General features: G+C 42.6%; 1 protein-coding gene across 9 annotated transcripts in view; it reads right to left on the reverse strand.

Moving 5' to 3' along the window:
- PCDH15 (protocadherin related 15) overlaps positions 1–15,273 on the reverse strand; it is a 532,955-nt gene that overhangs the window by 145,174 nt on the left and 372,508 nt on the right. For all 9 annotated transcript variants that reach the window (XM_086900046.1, XM_086900037.1, XM_086900044.1 and 6 more), the window contains one exon: positions 2,137–2,343. In XM_086900046.1, the coding sequence (XP_086756172.1) occupies positions 2,137–2,343 (207 nt within the window). The remainder of the gene's footprint in view (positions 1–2,136; positions 2,344–15,273) is intronic.

Raw genomic sequence — 15,273 nt, forward strand, 5'->3', positions numbered from 1 at the left:
AAGTTCCTCATCTCAGCTTTAGTTTGCTCAGGTCTTAAGGTACTTGCATAGCTTAATTTAATTTATGCCATTTAAACAGAGCACTTAATTATATCAGCAGTTGGCAGTGCTGCTCTACTGAAAGGTCTGTTTGCAATGTCCCATCTATAAATTAATTTCTGCAAGGTTTATAGCAGGACTCTGTTATAATTCCCACAGGGTTTCAATTTAGAGTGGGTTTTGTTCTTTTTTTTCCTTAGACACACAGTTAAGTGAGCACTTTCTTCCTGCATTTACCTGAGGACATGGAGTCATTTTAATTTTTCAATTAGCAGGCAGAATTCATTATGATTAACCAGGGTTACCAGTGGGAACTTGGATGCACCAGCACAGAGGGGGTTTATCTCAGTGTCTCATCAGAAACCCTTAAATAGATATATTCCTAAATACATGATTTTACTGAGGTACAGAGAAACATCAGGACACTGAGACCTGCAGAAGTTAATGACCAATTACTCTGCTGATAATCCCACCCTGAGCCCCCATCCAGCCCTGTGAGGAGCAATTTTAGGTTTTGGCCATTTTATATGGGAACTCTGTGCAATTGCTGTACTCCCAGCTGGAATTCTGGGAATTCTCCTGCCCACACCAGGTTAGAAGCACTCTGTGAATACCTGGCACGTGGATTGAAACACAGGCACTTCAATACGGTTTTCTCTCACATCCATGTTACTACTGGATCATTCCACAGCTTTGGAAATGGCTGTGCATGAGCCAGGTGATGCCAAAGGAACAGGAACCTGGAATCTTTCCACCCAAGGAGGAGGCTGATCCCCTCTGGCTACAGGCTCTGTGTCAGAGAATGCCAGAATGGTTTGGGTTAGAAGTACCTTAGAGCCTGTCCCATTCCACCCCCTGCCATGGGCAGGGACTCCTTCCACTATCCCAGGCTGCTCCAAACCCCATCCAGCCTGACCATGGACACTTCCAGGAATGGAGAATCCAAAAAACTCTGTGTTATATTTATAAACCTGATCCTTGCCCACCTTGACTATTCCTATCCAAAGCAGCATCTGAGATCCCATTAATCTGATCAACCAAGAAACTGCTTTGCTTTAAACAGAACTGAACCTGAGGGTTTCTCAAGCAATCCAGATCTTCAGTAACTCCTGCTGATTCCCGCCCTGTGCCCTCATTCTGTATCTTCCACTCAGCTCCCACAAAAGCCAGATCCAACCTACTTTTCCATCTGCCTTCCAACCTTTGATTTCTAACAATGCCCATAAATTGATGGTGAAACTAATGGATAGAGATCTTCTGCAGGAATTTGGGATTTAAAATGATAAATCACTCTATACGTTGTGATGTTTTACTGACAACAGGCTCTTGTACTCCTTAAAAAGCATCAATTTGCCTAAAGTGAAGCCTTGAAATGGTTTTCAGACTCTCAGGTTAAGAACTTTATTCGAGAGATCCTATAACTAATTCCTACAAAACCTAAGCTTGCAGCTTGGCTTTCCTTCTGCAGCTAAAGGAACCAAAAAGATCAAGGGAGACAACTGGAGGCACAATGGAAATTAGAGGGAAAAGAAGTATTGGCTAAAAAGTCCATAATGACCTTGATGAGAACAGAAAAAAGGTTAGAGGTGTTGCACTGTTACTACCTGGTTACTATTCCTCTGGAAATGCCTGACTTCCACTCTGAATAACATTACATCAAAATCCGGCAGAGCAAAGAATGCCATGAACTTTCAGCCTCTTGCTGTTCCTCCTATCCCTCTTTTTGGTTCAGATGAGGAATTCCTTTCCCTCTGAGCTCCCCTCTCCCATTTCCGTGGTGTGGGGCACGCTCATCCCTGTCACAAAATGCATTTTGATTTCTCTGTGCACTGGGCATTCACCATCTTGAACAGAACAGAGTCTTCCAGAGAGGTGAGAAAAACACAGATCAGAAAAATATCCACTTCCAAATCTATCAGAACTCAGAACAAAAACAAGGAGAAAATAATAATGAAATTGCGAATTTTTATTTTTTTTTTGTATTCATTGATCTAAATAAGTTTGTCTCAATTTAAATTAAAAAAAAAAAAAAAAAAAAAGGAACAAAGAACCCCCAAAATAACAAAACTGCAACTACTCTAAAAGAGCAAAGTGTACCTCTTCCACGTCGTTGTCCAGCACCACGACCTGCAGGGGGGAGGTCAGGTTCCGGTTATCTGAGATGGTCGTTCCCACTGGAGAGGATTCCAGGATGAAGCCCTCATAGGTAGACCTTGTGAAATAAGGCTTCTGGTTGTTCTCATCCAGGATCTCGATGTGGAGATTGGCAAAGGCAGGGAGAGGATGGCCATTGTCTTGTTCAGCCTAAAAAATCACCTCATTTGTCAAAGGTTCCCTGTTCTGATCAGGGACTGGGGATGTTTCTACATAAGAGTCAGAATCCATTTTAAAAATGGATTTTTTTCTCCTATCCCTGTATCATGGAACTTAACATTATGAAAAAGAGAAATACCAACTAAAAATTAGCTAGGAGAAAAGAACAGGAACACATTCTTCCATCACAGTCACATTTACATAGCCACAAGACACCCAGAACTTGTGCAATCACAACTCCTTAAACTCTCTTGAGACTTTTGGAAAAAGCTCTGAGGGATGAAAGAAAACTGGGAATGCTGATTGTACAGCAGAATCCACAGCAACAGCAAGGAAGTTAAACCCAAAAGGTAGAAACAGCACATGTGGACACATTTGCTTCCTCTTCTCCCAAATCTAACTCTTCAGGGTTACATGAGTGGGATTTTAATTTGGATTTTGCCTATTTTTGAATCCCAGGCTGGTTTGGATTGGAAAGTTTATCCCATTTCACCCCCTGCCATAGGCAGGGACTCCTTCCACCACCCCAGGCTGCTCCAAGCCCCAGTGTCCAGCCTGGCCTTGGGCACTTCCAGGGATCCAGGGGCAGCCACAGCTGCTCTGGGCACCTTGTCCCCAGGGAAGTTGTGCATGCGTGTCCAGCAAAATTCTTTGCTTCCATGAATAACCCCCACATCTCAATGGAAGCTCTCCACCACCCAACAGTCACTCCCTGATATTTTTCACCTGATTTTTTTCTTATTCTCAAACTTCCTAAAGATAAAAGCACTAATTTCCCATTCCAGGGTGCTAATCCAATGAAAACCTATGATCCTGCTTTCTTTTCCCATAACTTCCCCAACCAACAACTAATTTGAGCAAAGGCACAAGGGAATTAGGAGACAAAAAGTAATTTGGTCTCCAGTTTATAAAAAGCAAAACAGGTTTAATTACAGTCCTGCACAGTACACTGCAGCAAGACAACAGTAGGGCATTGCAAGAGTTTTCTGTTCCCATAGACAAAATTTGTATTCCCAAAATCCAGATGCACACAAACCCTGGTTCACAACAGAGAGAAAAGGACCTAAATTCCTGTTGTTAACAGGACTTTCTGTTCGCAGAGGTTTTACTTATAATCTCCTATTTTCCTCATTTCAAACAGATAATTCCTCATTTTTCAAATCAAGACTCCAAGGAACCTTGGTCTGAAAACACCTCTTTGACTTCATTAAAGGTTTAATTTTTTTTTTATTTAAACACCTTTTCTTGATCTGAAAAATGTTAATTGTCTTTGTTTATAAACCAGCAATAGTATCTCGGTAATGATAAAAACCTCTATTAAAAAAAAGTATTAAAAACTTCTATTTCAAATAAAAAGAAATATAAATATAAAAAATGTTATTTTCTTCAAAGGAGGTGATGGCTCCTTAAGTAATCCATAAAAAACTCATTCTCAGTTTTTAGGAAAAAATGGATTATTTCTCTAAATTGGATTGGATTACTCTTACTCTTGAACAACAGAAAAAAATGCCCCAGGCTCCAGTCCAGTTGATGTTCCACTGAATGAAAACAAACTTCATGCATCAAACTCAACATCACTAAAATTACCTGGCAGGGCTCTGGCTACTCACCCAGGAGAGTGAAACTCCAAAAATGTCCTGAGATGGAATTTTTGTGCAAGTTAAAATACTGAAAGCATGAGAGAAAATCCCAGAACAGTCTACTCCTCAAGCAATACATGCAGCTGGGATTTTATTTCATAAGCAGATGTATCATGGAATCAGAGAATCCTGGAATCTTTTAGGCTGGAAAGACTTCCAGGATCATGGAGTCCAAGCTGTGCCTGATCCCCACCTTGTCCCCAGCCCAGAGCACTGAGTGCCACGTCCAGCCCTTCCCTGGACACCTCCAGGCATGGGGACTCCAAAGCTCCCTGGGCAGCCCCTGCCAAGGCCTGAGCTCCCTTGCCATGGAGAAATTCCTCCTGGTGTCCAAGCTGAGCCTCCCCTGGCACAGCTTGAGGCCGTTTCCCCTTGTCCTGTCCCTGTTCCCTGGCAGCACAGCCCGACCCCCCCTGGCTGTCCCCTCCTGTCAGGGAGTTGTGCAGAGCCAGAAGGTTCCCCTGAGCCTCCTTTGCTCCAGGCTGAGCCCCTTTCCCAGCTCCCTCAGCTGCTCCTGGGGCTCCAGCCCCTTCCCCAGCTCCGTTCCCTGCCCTGGACACGCTCCAGCCCCTCCAGGGCTCTCCTGAAGTGCTCCTCCCCACGGGACTAACAATGGTTGTCCATCATTAAAAACTCTTTTCTTCTGCTCTTCCAAGTAAAATCGGTCCCTTCAGAGCCCAAAGTTTCCATACAACCCCTGCAAGTTACTTTATAACAGCCCTTAATGTTCCTTACTATAAAGAGATCGTAAAAAAAGAAAAATGCAAACAACAGAGGATCTCAATCTTCCGAACAGCTTGAAACACCACAATAATGGCCTTGCTTTAATGTCTAAGTAGGCCTGGAAGTCATTCTGGGATAAAAGGAGGAATATTTACCCAGGAAGGTGTTGCAGGGTTTGCTGAAGTGCTGGGAATTACACATGGCCAAACACAAAGAGAGTCGTTTGCTCTCAGAATTGGACTTCAAATTTGAAACTCTGGAGCCCAAATTGACAAAGCAAAGGAGTCCTTCCTCACTGAGCACTTCCACTCAAAATCACTTCAGCTTTTCTTCATGTTCACCAGTCAAAATTATGGATTTATTTCATTTTTTTTACCAAAGACACCTCTATTTAAGGAAGAGATCTTTGCAAACAGCCACTTATTTTTGCCTTTTGTTTGAAACAAGGAATTTCATATTACAATGCGTGGAAATTATTTGCTTTCAGGTGTTCTGTGAAATCAGTCCTAGAAGCAACACTTGACTATGAGCAGAGTTCAAAACAAACCCTTCATAATGCTCTAAAAATATAAAAAGCTGTAACGTTGGCAATTTTTGCTCCTGTGTCCTATTTCTTGGGGTCTTTCTTTGTGTGGGGGTTTGGGGTGTTTTATTGTTTTTCTATTTTATGGTGGTTTGGGGGTGGTTTTTTCTTGTTATTTTTGGTTTTGTTGTATTTCTTTTTTTTTAAAAGATGAAGTCATACCTCATGAGAGTTGTTCCAGACATTGAGTGCTATTAGTGCAAACCCTTTTCCCTCACATTGCCCTTTTAAAAACTTGCCTGGCCTTGATGGCCACAGGTTGAGCTTTTTTGTTTCCTAAACAGCAAACAGTCTACACTTTCTTCATCCAGAAAGCCACCCCTATCTAAGCTACAAAACATTTAGGTTTCAGTCCTTCAAAGAAAATGTTTTAGTGTGAAAATAATGAGGGATCTCTCAAATAACCCCAAGGATGTGACCTTCACATTTTTACCAAGACACAAAAGAAGCAGTGTAGGATTAGATTCTGGTATAACTTAGTAGTTAAGAGCGGCTAAAAAAAAAAAAAAAGTGAAATGTGTTAATTCTCACAGATATTTAACTGCTTTTATTGCATCATCTGTGCTGAAGTCTGCTTGTATCTGTAGTGTCCATAATTTTATCCTGATGGAAGATGGCTGGAGATGACAGGAAAGCAGGTCCAGGAGGGATGTAAGGAGTGAGGAATGGATGGCCGTGGGAATTAACAGGACCAACAGGAACTTCACTCCTTCGAAGTAGCAGGTGAAACAGCTTCCCCCAAAAATGAGAAATTAGAGCAATGCAAAAGGCTCCCCCATGGAAGCACAGAGAATCCCAAGCTGGAAAGGACCCACAGATATCACTGAGTGCAATTCCAAGCCGGAAAGATCCTTGAGTCCAGCTCCAGGCCCTCAGCGCTATCCAGAGCTGGAATTTTTTCCAGCCAGCTCCCACTATCCCCTCTCACCCCCAAAGCAGCAGGTCCTGTCCTAAAATCCTAACATCTAAAAGAGAGCAAAAGGTGGTTCCCTTAGATAAAATTCAGAGCTCCCATTTCCCCATGGAATCACAGAATCCACTTCAGCAATTCTCCATCCAAAATGTCTGTCCTAAGGTGCAAGGAAAGGGAATTGTTTTATCTAAGACACATCCAAGCTGCTCCTTTTCTCCAGGACTACAGAGTTTCTGAAGTGTAAAACAGGCTAATTAGGAATAAATTTTTAAAAAACACCGAATGGGGAGTTTGCCTTCATGCCGGATCTTTTGGTTGATAAAAATGGGAAGGTCCACCCCTAGAAGCAGAGAAAAACACAACCCCCCACTCCCAAAAACCCCAAACAAAACAAGACAAAACAAAAAACATAATATTATAATAAAAAATATTATTATTATAATAACAACCAAATATTATTATATTAATATATATAAATAATAACCAAACCAATATTATAATAATAAAATAAACAAAGAAACAAATAAAAAACCCAAAAAAGTTCCTCCCCTCCAATCCCAACAGGAAGATGAGCAAGTGGAGCTGAGGGGAGGGTGGTGGATGAGGATAAATGTGAACTTCACACATCCTAAAAAAATTGGGATGTCAGGATTTATTCCTGGTGAGGGGCTACACACAAATCCGTGTGGAAGAGTAGCAGGGGAAGCTGCAAATTGAGGTCCAAGAAGATCTCAGACTTAAGGAAAGCAAAATTAGGTGTCAGTGTGTGGAACCAGATGGGCTTTAATGTCCCTTCCAAGCCAAACCATCCTGGGATTCTGTGATCTGTTATTTAAATGGATGTGATTAAAATCGGGAGCAGCCACCAGGGAGAGAAGGAAGGAAGGAAGGAAGGGCAGGGTGACAAAGTGGCTCCTTTGAACGGGAGATCACTCAGGATAACTGAAGAGGGAGGGCAGGGAGAAAAAAGGGACAGCATTTAGCTGGATTTAGGCTAAACTTTAGGATTGGGGAATAATTCCCAAGGTCAGCATGTATAGCACACAGAAAGAAGCACTGAACTGGATTAAAACTTGGCTTAAGGACAAGGAACACAGAATATCTTTAGAGCACAGAAGGAATGTGACTTTCCTGTCAGTGACTTTGCTGTCACTGTGGCAGGGAAATTAAATCAGCACAAAATGTGTCTGGACACTGGGCTTAAAAAAACACCCAAACTCCAAAAGATCCATTTTAGGTCCATGGGTAAAGGGTGACTTCAGGGCCAGCAAGACTCATGATGCTGAAGGGTAGTGCACAGTAATTACAGATTATTTTCCAAATATTACAACTCTTCCTTCTTCCCTTAAAAACCCCACCAGGTATGAAGCCATTAGGCCAAATTTTAAGTACTGAATGTTAAATTTTACATGGAAAAAGATTGTTTCTTATTGCAGAAAGGAAATTTCTGTCAGTAAAAGCATTACAGGACATGCCAATTATTGATTTTAATGATTTAATTGCTCTGAGAGTTCTGACACAAAATTTAGGGTCAATCTTACTGATCTGAAGAAATATTTTAATGATTTAAAGGAAAAGTTTGGCTTTCCTGGACTCTTTTTTTCCACCATCACTAATACAAACCCTGTCCCTGCACTCAGATTTTTAATTCTACATCAAATCCCATCACTGTATTAAACACAGGAAAGAAAAAAAGGCTGTCTGAAAGAGAATTAATTGAATTCTAAGTTCACCCAAGGGCTGAACCTTTGAAAAGCTAATTTAAAAAAACAGTTATTGTCCTTAGTACCTACAGGAGATACACAACCAAAGGAATAATTTGGAAAATTTCAGCCTTGACAGGAAGAGGAGGGAGCAACTCTTTAATGAAAATGAAGTTCTTTCATTCTTTTCATAATCTGTTGCCCCAAGTACAAACCCCAGAATTTAGAGGAACAAAGAATAAGCACAAATCCTCTGAAATGCAAGAAAAATAAGACATGGAAAGAGGGGAAATTTGGAGCTACCCACACAAAGGTAACAAAGGTCAGTAGATGATGGACCCAAGCGATCAGAACAGGCTGGGTAGAGTTGAAGGCTGAAATTCTTGCAAAAATCAACCAAACCTTGCAGATTTGAAGTTTTTGAAGGGGTGAAAATGAACAAAAAAAACCAAAAAACAAAAACAAACCAACAAAATGAATGAAAACAAAAACAAAACAAACAAACAAAAAAAAAATTCAGGACTTTTTAAACCTTAAACCCATAGAGCATGTTTCTAATCCAAGAACTTCTGGTCCAGTGAGCCTCAACTGATTGGCATCTCCTCCCTGCCTGCTGGAATTGTGCTGTCTGAAATTCAGAATAAAACAGACACAGAATCACAGAATCACCAAGGCTGGTGATCACCTTCAAGGTCATTGAGTCCAACTGTCACGCCAGCAGCAGCAGCAGCATCATCACCCCTGAGCCATATCCCCATGGGCCACCTCCTGATGCCTCCTGAACATTTGCAGGGAGGATGACTGCAACACTGCCCTGGGCAACTTCTTCCAAAGCCTGACCACTCTTTCAGGGAAAAAGGAATTTTTTCTGACATCTGATCACCCCTGGTGAACATGATAAGAAGAACAATTCCAAAATCACACTTGAAGCTGTAGCCAAAGACAGGAGCCTAGAGAACAAAAGCAGCTGAGATCTCCCTGGATTTTTCTTTTTATTAATAAACTTGTCTTCCATGAGGCAGCCATGCCTCCTCTTGAGGCCAGGTCAGCTTTCAGCCCCACAGCACTGCCTGTCAAATTCAAGTCATAGAAGGAATCAGAGTTTGGGTGGGAAGGGACTTGGAAAATCATCTCATTCCACCCCCTCCCACAGGCAGGGACAACTTCCACAGTCCCAGGCTGCTCCAAGCCCCATCCAGCCTGGCTCTGGACACTTCCAGGGGCAGCCACAGCTTCTCTGGGCACCCTGTGCCAGGGCCTCCCCATCCTCCAAGGGAACAATTCCTTCCAATATCCCATCTTGATTTCCCCTCTGTCAGTCTGAACCCTTTCCCCCTTGTCCTGTCCCTCCAGTTCCTGTTGCAGGATCCCTCTCCAGCTTCCCTGTATCCCCTGAGACCCTGGGAGGTGTTGTGAGGTCTCCACACAACCTTCTCTTCTAAAGAATTTTGTCTGTTTTAACCTTGCCACCTCCTTGTCTCAGCTGGAAACTCCTCCTCACCCTGGCACTGCAGGAGAGGCTGAATTGCTGCTTCCTCTTCACTCCCAGAACTCTGGCACTGCATCTTACAGGTGCCTGTCCCAGATTCTTCCTTCCTCACCTGGAGGAGCCTCTGTCCTTCTCCGTCCTTTTTGGGACACTGTCCTTGGGACACCTGGATCTGTTCAGAGTTGCAGTGCTTTTCTCCCAGCTCTTTTCTCTGTTTTCAATAATGATTTCTAATATTCCATTTCCTTTTTATATTTTTTTCTTGGGTTACCGAGCCAACCTTCACATTCCATTCCCAGTTCCTACACCAAGACCTCATTCCCAAGTCAGGCCAGAGCTCATCATTTTATATGAAAGTTTAGGGTGATCCTTTAGTGAAAGGATCCAGTGAAACCTGTTTCACTTTATTTTTAAGCCATGCCTAATTTTATCATTTTATCACTGACTCACTTGGTCTTGCAAAGTCCTTCTGCAGCATCCCAGGAAGTGTTAGGAAGATACGGGAACATGGAGTAGTGGTGGGCTTGGCTGGGTTAACGGTTGGAATTGATGATTTCAGCTTTTCCAACCTGAATGATTCTGTGATCATATCCTTGTCTTTACAACCAGAATATTTTACATATGTATTATATATATTATGATTCTGTAATACCTCAGGATCAGAATTAGTTGTTATTTCAGGAATTCAGCAATTGAGATAATTCCCAAGATTCTCCAGCCTACAGCTCTCCTTCACAACCTCCCCATGTTTTGAATCTGATCATTTTTTGCTCTTGCCAGTGGCTGACAAACCATCTTCTCCCAGTCTTCTTGTATTTTCATTTGGAACAGTGTCATGGAGTTACTTTACCTTTAAGGAAGTTGGAGTTGCTGGGAACTGCCTGGAGTCTTTTCTCCTGACCAATTATCGGTCACTGCTGGGAATTGACAGCAGTTTAGGCCATTGAAAAGTGGGATCAACTTATGAACCCTACCTTAAAGTGTAAAAGCAGAGCTCTCTGGGTTCTCTTTGTTTCCTGGCTGTGGAGGGTGTTGGAGCTCCAGGCCTCCCGTCCCTGCCCAGGCCATGCGGCCGGGCGGGGATGGGGCCGGGCCTGCCGCGGCTCCCGGCCGGGAGATGGGGGGGCCTGGGGAAGGTTTTCCCCGGGCCGGGCCGAGCCGAGCCGATCTCTGGCTCGGCTGCAGGTTTTGCTGTAACTACATTCACTAGAAACTGCCCAGTGAAGAAGGAGAGAGGCTCTGGACCTGCAGCAAGCAGAGACAGCCACACTCTCCAGAGCAGCCATGAGGAACTTTCCATCACAGACGGCTCCAGCTCCTGTTCGGCAGAGATCACCGAACCATCTACAAAAGCCTGGGCAAGATTTTAACTCTTTCATTACCCAGATGAGACTTGCGGATTAATCTTGTTATCCAGAGAGAGAGAGAGAGATCAACATGAAAAGAGACTTTATAAACTACCAGTGACAGGAAAGAAAAGAAGCTTCAGGAAAGGTAGAGAATTAAGAAGATGCTTTAATTAAGCTGAAATATCTTTCTGTTAAAACTATGGAGATGGACAATGAAGTCCTGAAAAGAACTCCTTTAATTCATGATACAGTATGTATGGAGGAATAAAGTGTTCAAAGTGTAAATTTGAGTACAAAGTTGAATAATTATAGTATAGTGAAGTGCTGGGAGATTTGAAGCCTTGAGAGGCAATGAGAAAACTGTTTTCTAGTGAACCTCACAGAAACAGATGAAGAAGACTTTTTGCCTTTAAATAACTTATCCTTAAAAATGCCATCCCTAGACTCATGGCCCATACATACTTCAGAGTGATGTGAAAATGGGAGGAGTGAACTCTAATAATAGCAGCTCTGAGCAGCTAACATTAGGGCAATGGAAAACTATAACAAAAATAGTTTTCTTGTGAGAAACTCCATAAATTAACAGGAAGAAACTTCTGTTTCTCTACAGAGACTGGTGAAAAGACTGTGGCAAGAATTGGGACTGTTTTAACCATCAGAATTCCAAAGTTTTTGTCTCTGTTGTCATGTGAGCAAGGGAACAGTGGGTAGATAGGGGATGAAAAGGTTTTTCTGGAAGTTTATTCTGGTGTTCTTATTATTGTAGTTTGTCAATAAACTTTCTTTTTTTTTTTTTCCTTTTAAGTTTTATGCCTGTTTTGCTTTTGTTCTAATCCATATCTCACAGTAAGAAATAAGTAATTTTCTTAGTTATTGGTTTAAAACCACGACAAACAGGAAACAGCCCCTGTGCAATCACACCAAACGTGGCACATAAATATCCCTATTTCCTGACTTCCAAGGTTTGTCCACAGTTTGATCCTGAGGCTGTTTCTGAAGTGATGACCTTTTTCCTTTTAATGCAGGAGTTTCTTGACAGCTCTGAGAGCAACAGATAGGAGGATCAATGAAGCTCCGAATGGGATAAGAGAAACCAAACAACCTCCAGAGTGAGGAGAGCATCACTTCCTGTTGTTTCTGCTGAAATCCACATCAAGAGAATCATGGACATTTGGGAAGAGTTTAACTACACTGGGACTGCTGGGGGCATCTCTCTGATCCAAAGCACCTCCACGAGAAAGGAATCAGAGAACCACAAAATCCCTGAGCTGGAAGGGTCCCACAGGGATCACTGATCCAGCTCCTGTTCCTGCCCAGACCCCCCAGCAATCCCAGCCTGTGCATCCCTGGCAGCGCTGTCCAAACGCTCCTGGAGCTCTGGCAGCCTCAGGCCGTGCCCATTCCCTGGGGAGCCTGGGCAGTGCCAGCACCCTCTGGGGGAAGAACCTGTCCCTGATCTCCAACCTAAACCTCCCCTGGCACTCAAGCACTGCTCTGGCCATTCGCTGGGTCCTGTCCCTGGTCACAATGAGCAGAGATTGGAGCTGCCTGTGCTGCCCAGTTTGGCTGGAAATCCCACTTGGTTCAAAAAATCCAGGCAGGAGAAACTGTGGAGTAGACAGAGTAGATATTACAGCAGAAACGATCTCCATGCACAATGGGATCCCAAACTAATATCCCCTCTAACACTGGAGTTACAAACACTCTGTTCCACTCTGACCTTCTTCTACCCCCTAGACAACAGGGAAATGCAATCCCCCTGCAGAGATGTTTCCAAGGAATTGTCTGTCACTGGGTTAATGACAGCCTGGCTCTAAGCCCTCCTGGGCTCATAGGGATAGATCCAAGAAATACAGAAAATGCTATGCAAGAATATTCTTCAAAATCCTCTATGCTGCCCTGGCATGGTGTCGAAGCACATTTCTGTCACCAGCTCTGTGGGAAAGACACCAAAACCACCCAAGGGACAGAAACCAAATCTTTTTCACAGAATTATAGTGTGGTTTGGGTTGGAAGGGCCTTAAAGCTCATCCAGTTCTACCTCCTCTTCCACTAGCCCATGTTATGAGAGTGTACTCCCTATAAGCCATAAAATTCTCAGATTCATGGAAAAGTCTTATTAATAAGTCAGGCTACAAATGTTATTTAAAGCTAGGAATCTTATCTTACCTCTTCCCTCTTCCCCACTATTTTTTTTTAATAATTTGTGTTTTTATTGAGATGCCCAAGTCACATAAGTCCTCCCTAATTTCCCAAATGCAATAAAATAAAACAGGCAGTGGTTTATGAATAGACCAGCCAGACTGGATGAAAACCCACTCTAGAACTATCAATTTAATTAACTAAATAAATTTATCTATCAATTTAACTATCTAAACTACTCTAAAGTGATCAATTTCATTTTACCAGTACACAGGTGCCCACATGAGATCATCCAAAAACTCCTCTATTTTTCCACCTGATGTTCTAAAAATCAAAGCATTTTTAGTCACTAATACAATGCCATTAGAAACAGAAAATCAATTTTTGCAGGAGAAATAAAATGCTTCCCCTGATTTTGAATTTGACAAAGATGCATTTTCTTTAAAGGGGAGAAAATCTGACGTAGTTCTGGGTTAAGTAACATAGACCAGAGTGGTACAACCAGAAATGGAAAAGGTCTGTGAGGGTGGGGAGGTTCTGACACAGGTTCCCAGAGCAGCTGTGGCTGCTCCTGGATCCCTGCAGTGTCCAAGGTGAGGCTGGACAGGGCTTGGAGCAGCCTGGGATAGTGGAAGGTATCCCTGCCCATGGCAGGGGTGGCACTGGATGGGCTTTAAGGTCCCTTCCTGCCCAAACCAGTCTGCGATTCTCTGCCCTTCATTAGCGTCAAAATACTTCCAGGGTTTTTTTTGCTGTTGCAACTCCCACAGGTTTTATAGCAGCTTTGAATGGAAAAATGCCATGATTTTTCCTTAATTACTGGATATAAATGTACTGAAAATATTGAGGAGAAACTCCTGCAGCTCCTTATCTTCTGCCTACTCCAAAAGTGAGTACCTGTGAACTGAATAACCCCCAGCATGAGCAAGTTTATCAAAATCGGCTCTCCCCCAGGTGTGGTAGATTCTCCAAAGCACAGGAATTCCATCCATGAGCACTTCCCTGCCTGTGCCAGCACATCCAGCCTCCCATGGCCCATCCTCTTTGCAAATGGATCATAATGGAAGTGCCAGCTTAGATTCTGTCTGATTGATAAATAACCTCTGCTCAAATAGGGAAGAAGCAAAGTGCATCAATTTGATTAATTCTCCCATTTGGTTCATGCTTATAAAAAAACCCCAAAAAAATTCTCTGACGCTTTTTAGAGCTGGTAACTAGAACATAATCTCATGTCCACACTGCAATGGTCATGCCAGTGTAATTTCAAATAAGCCCTTTCAGTTTAAAGGTTTAATCCACATATTGTGGCAGCCTTGTTGTTGCCAAATAGAAATTTCAACGGGAAGCACCCAAAAATCTACATTTTGTTATAAGGATGTTGTAATAATGCTCATGTTTCTTGGCAGAGAATGTAAGTGCCAAGACCGTCCGTAGGAGGGCAAAATTGTTTTTTTCCTTGCGTATCATCTAATATATTCCAGAGGTAGAGGAAGCCTGAAAGCCAGCATTTCTTATTTAGGATCTTTAGTTTTTTTCATTGTCTCCCTATCTGAGAATTCAACATTTATCAGCAATGCAGGTGAGTGCTCCCATTTCCTGTCCACCTTCCTTCCTGCATTCAAATATTCCTATATTGACTTAACCACCTTTTCCATTTCACAATTTTCCATAATATCTTAACAGGAGAAAAAAAATTGATCTTCTCATATCAGAGGGAATATTTTAAAGATTAAATTGAGTGTGTGCTGCAAAAATAGCAGCTTTTCTGTTTGAAGGGAAACATCACACATTGCATGCCTCCAGATAAAACAGAATCAAATCCTACAACTGTGAGAAATGAGAAATGTGCAACACAAGAAGCTGAAGGTTTGATTTGGTACAAGCCTGAGCCATTATTCCAATGGTCCCCGAAGGATACAGCATTAAAACTTCTGTTGTTTTAACAGGCCGCACATCATCATTCTTATGGACTGATACTTTTCCTTACTATTTCCTTATTTTCCCTGACTGCACGTTTACCACATCAACAAGAACCTCCTAAAGCCTATAAACATGCCATTAATGATCCAAGCTGCTATTTAGGCACAGAAAATACCCTCCCACACCAGCTAATTGATTTTTTTAATTGATGTATTGTGCTGCCCAAGTTTGGGAATAAAGGGCTACAGGGATTAAACCTGTAACTCAGGATATTTAGAGCCATGGAATGGTTTGGACTGGAATGGACCTTAAAGCCCATCAAGTCCCACCCCCGGTGCCATGGCCAGGGACAGCTTCCACTATCCCAGGCTGCTCCAAGCTCTGTCAAGCCCGGCCTTGGACACTTCCAGGGATGGGTTGAGCTTTATGGCTTTTCCCAGCAATAGCATGGGCAGCAGG

Source organism: Cyanistes caeruleus, chromosome 8, assembly GCF_971803275.1.
Source record: "Cyanistes caeruleus chromosome 8, bCyaCae1.hap1.1, whole genome shotgun sequence".
NCBI lineage: Eukaryota > Metazoa > Chordata > Aves > Passeriformes > Paridae > Cyanistes > Cyanistes caeruleus.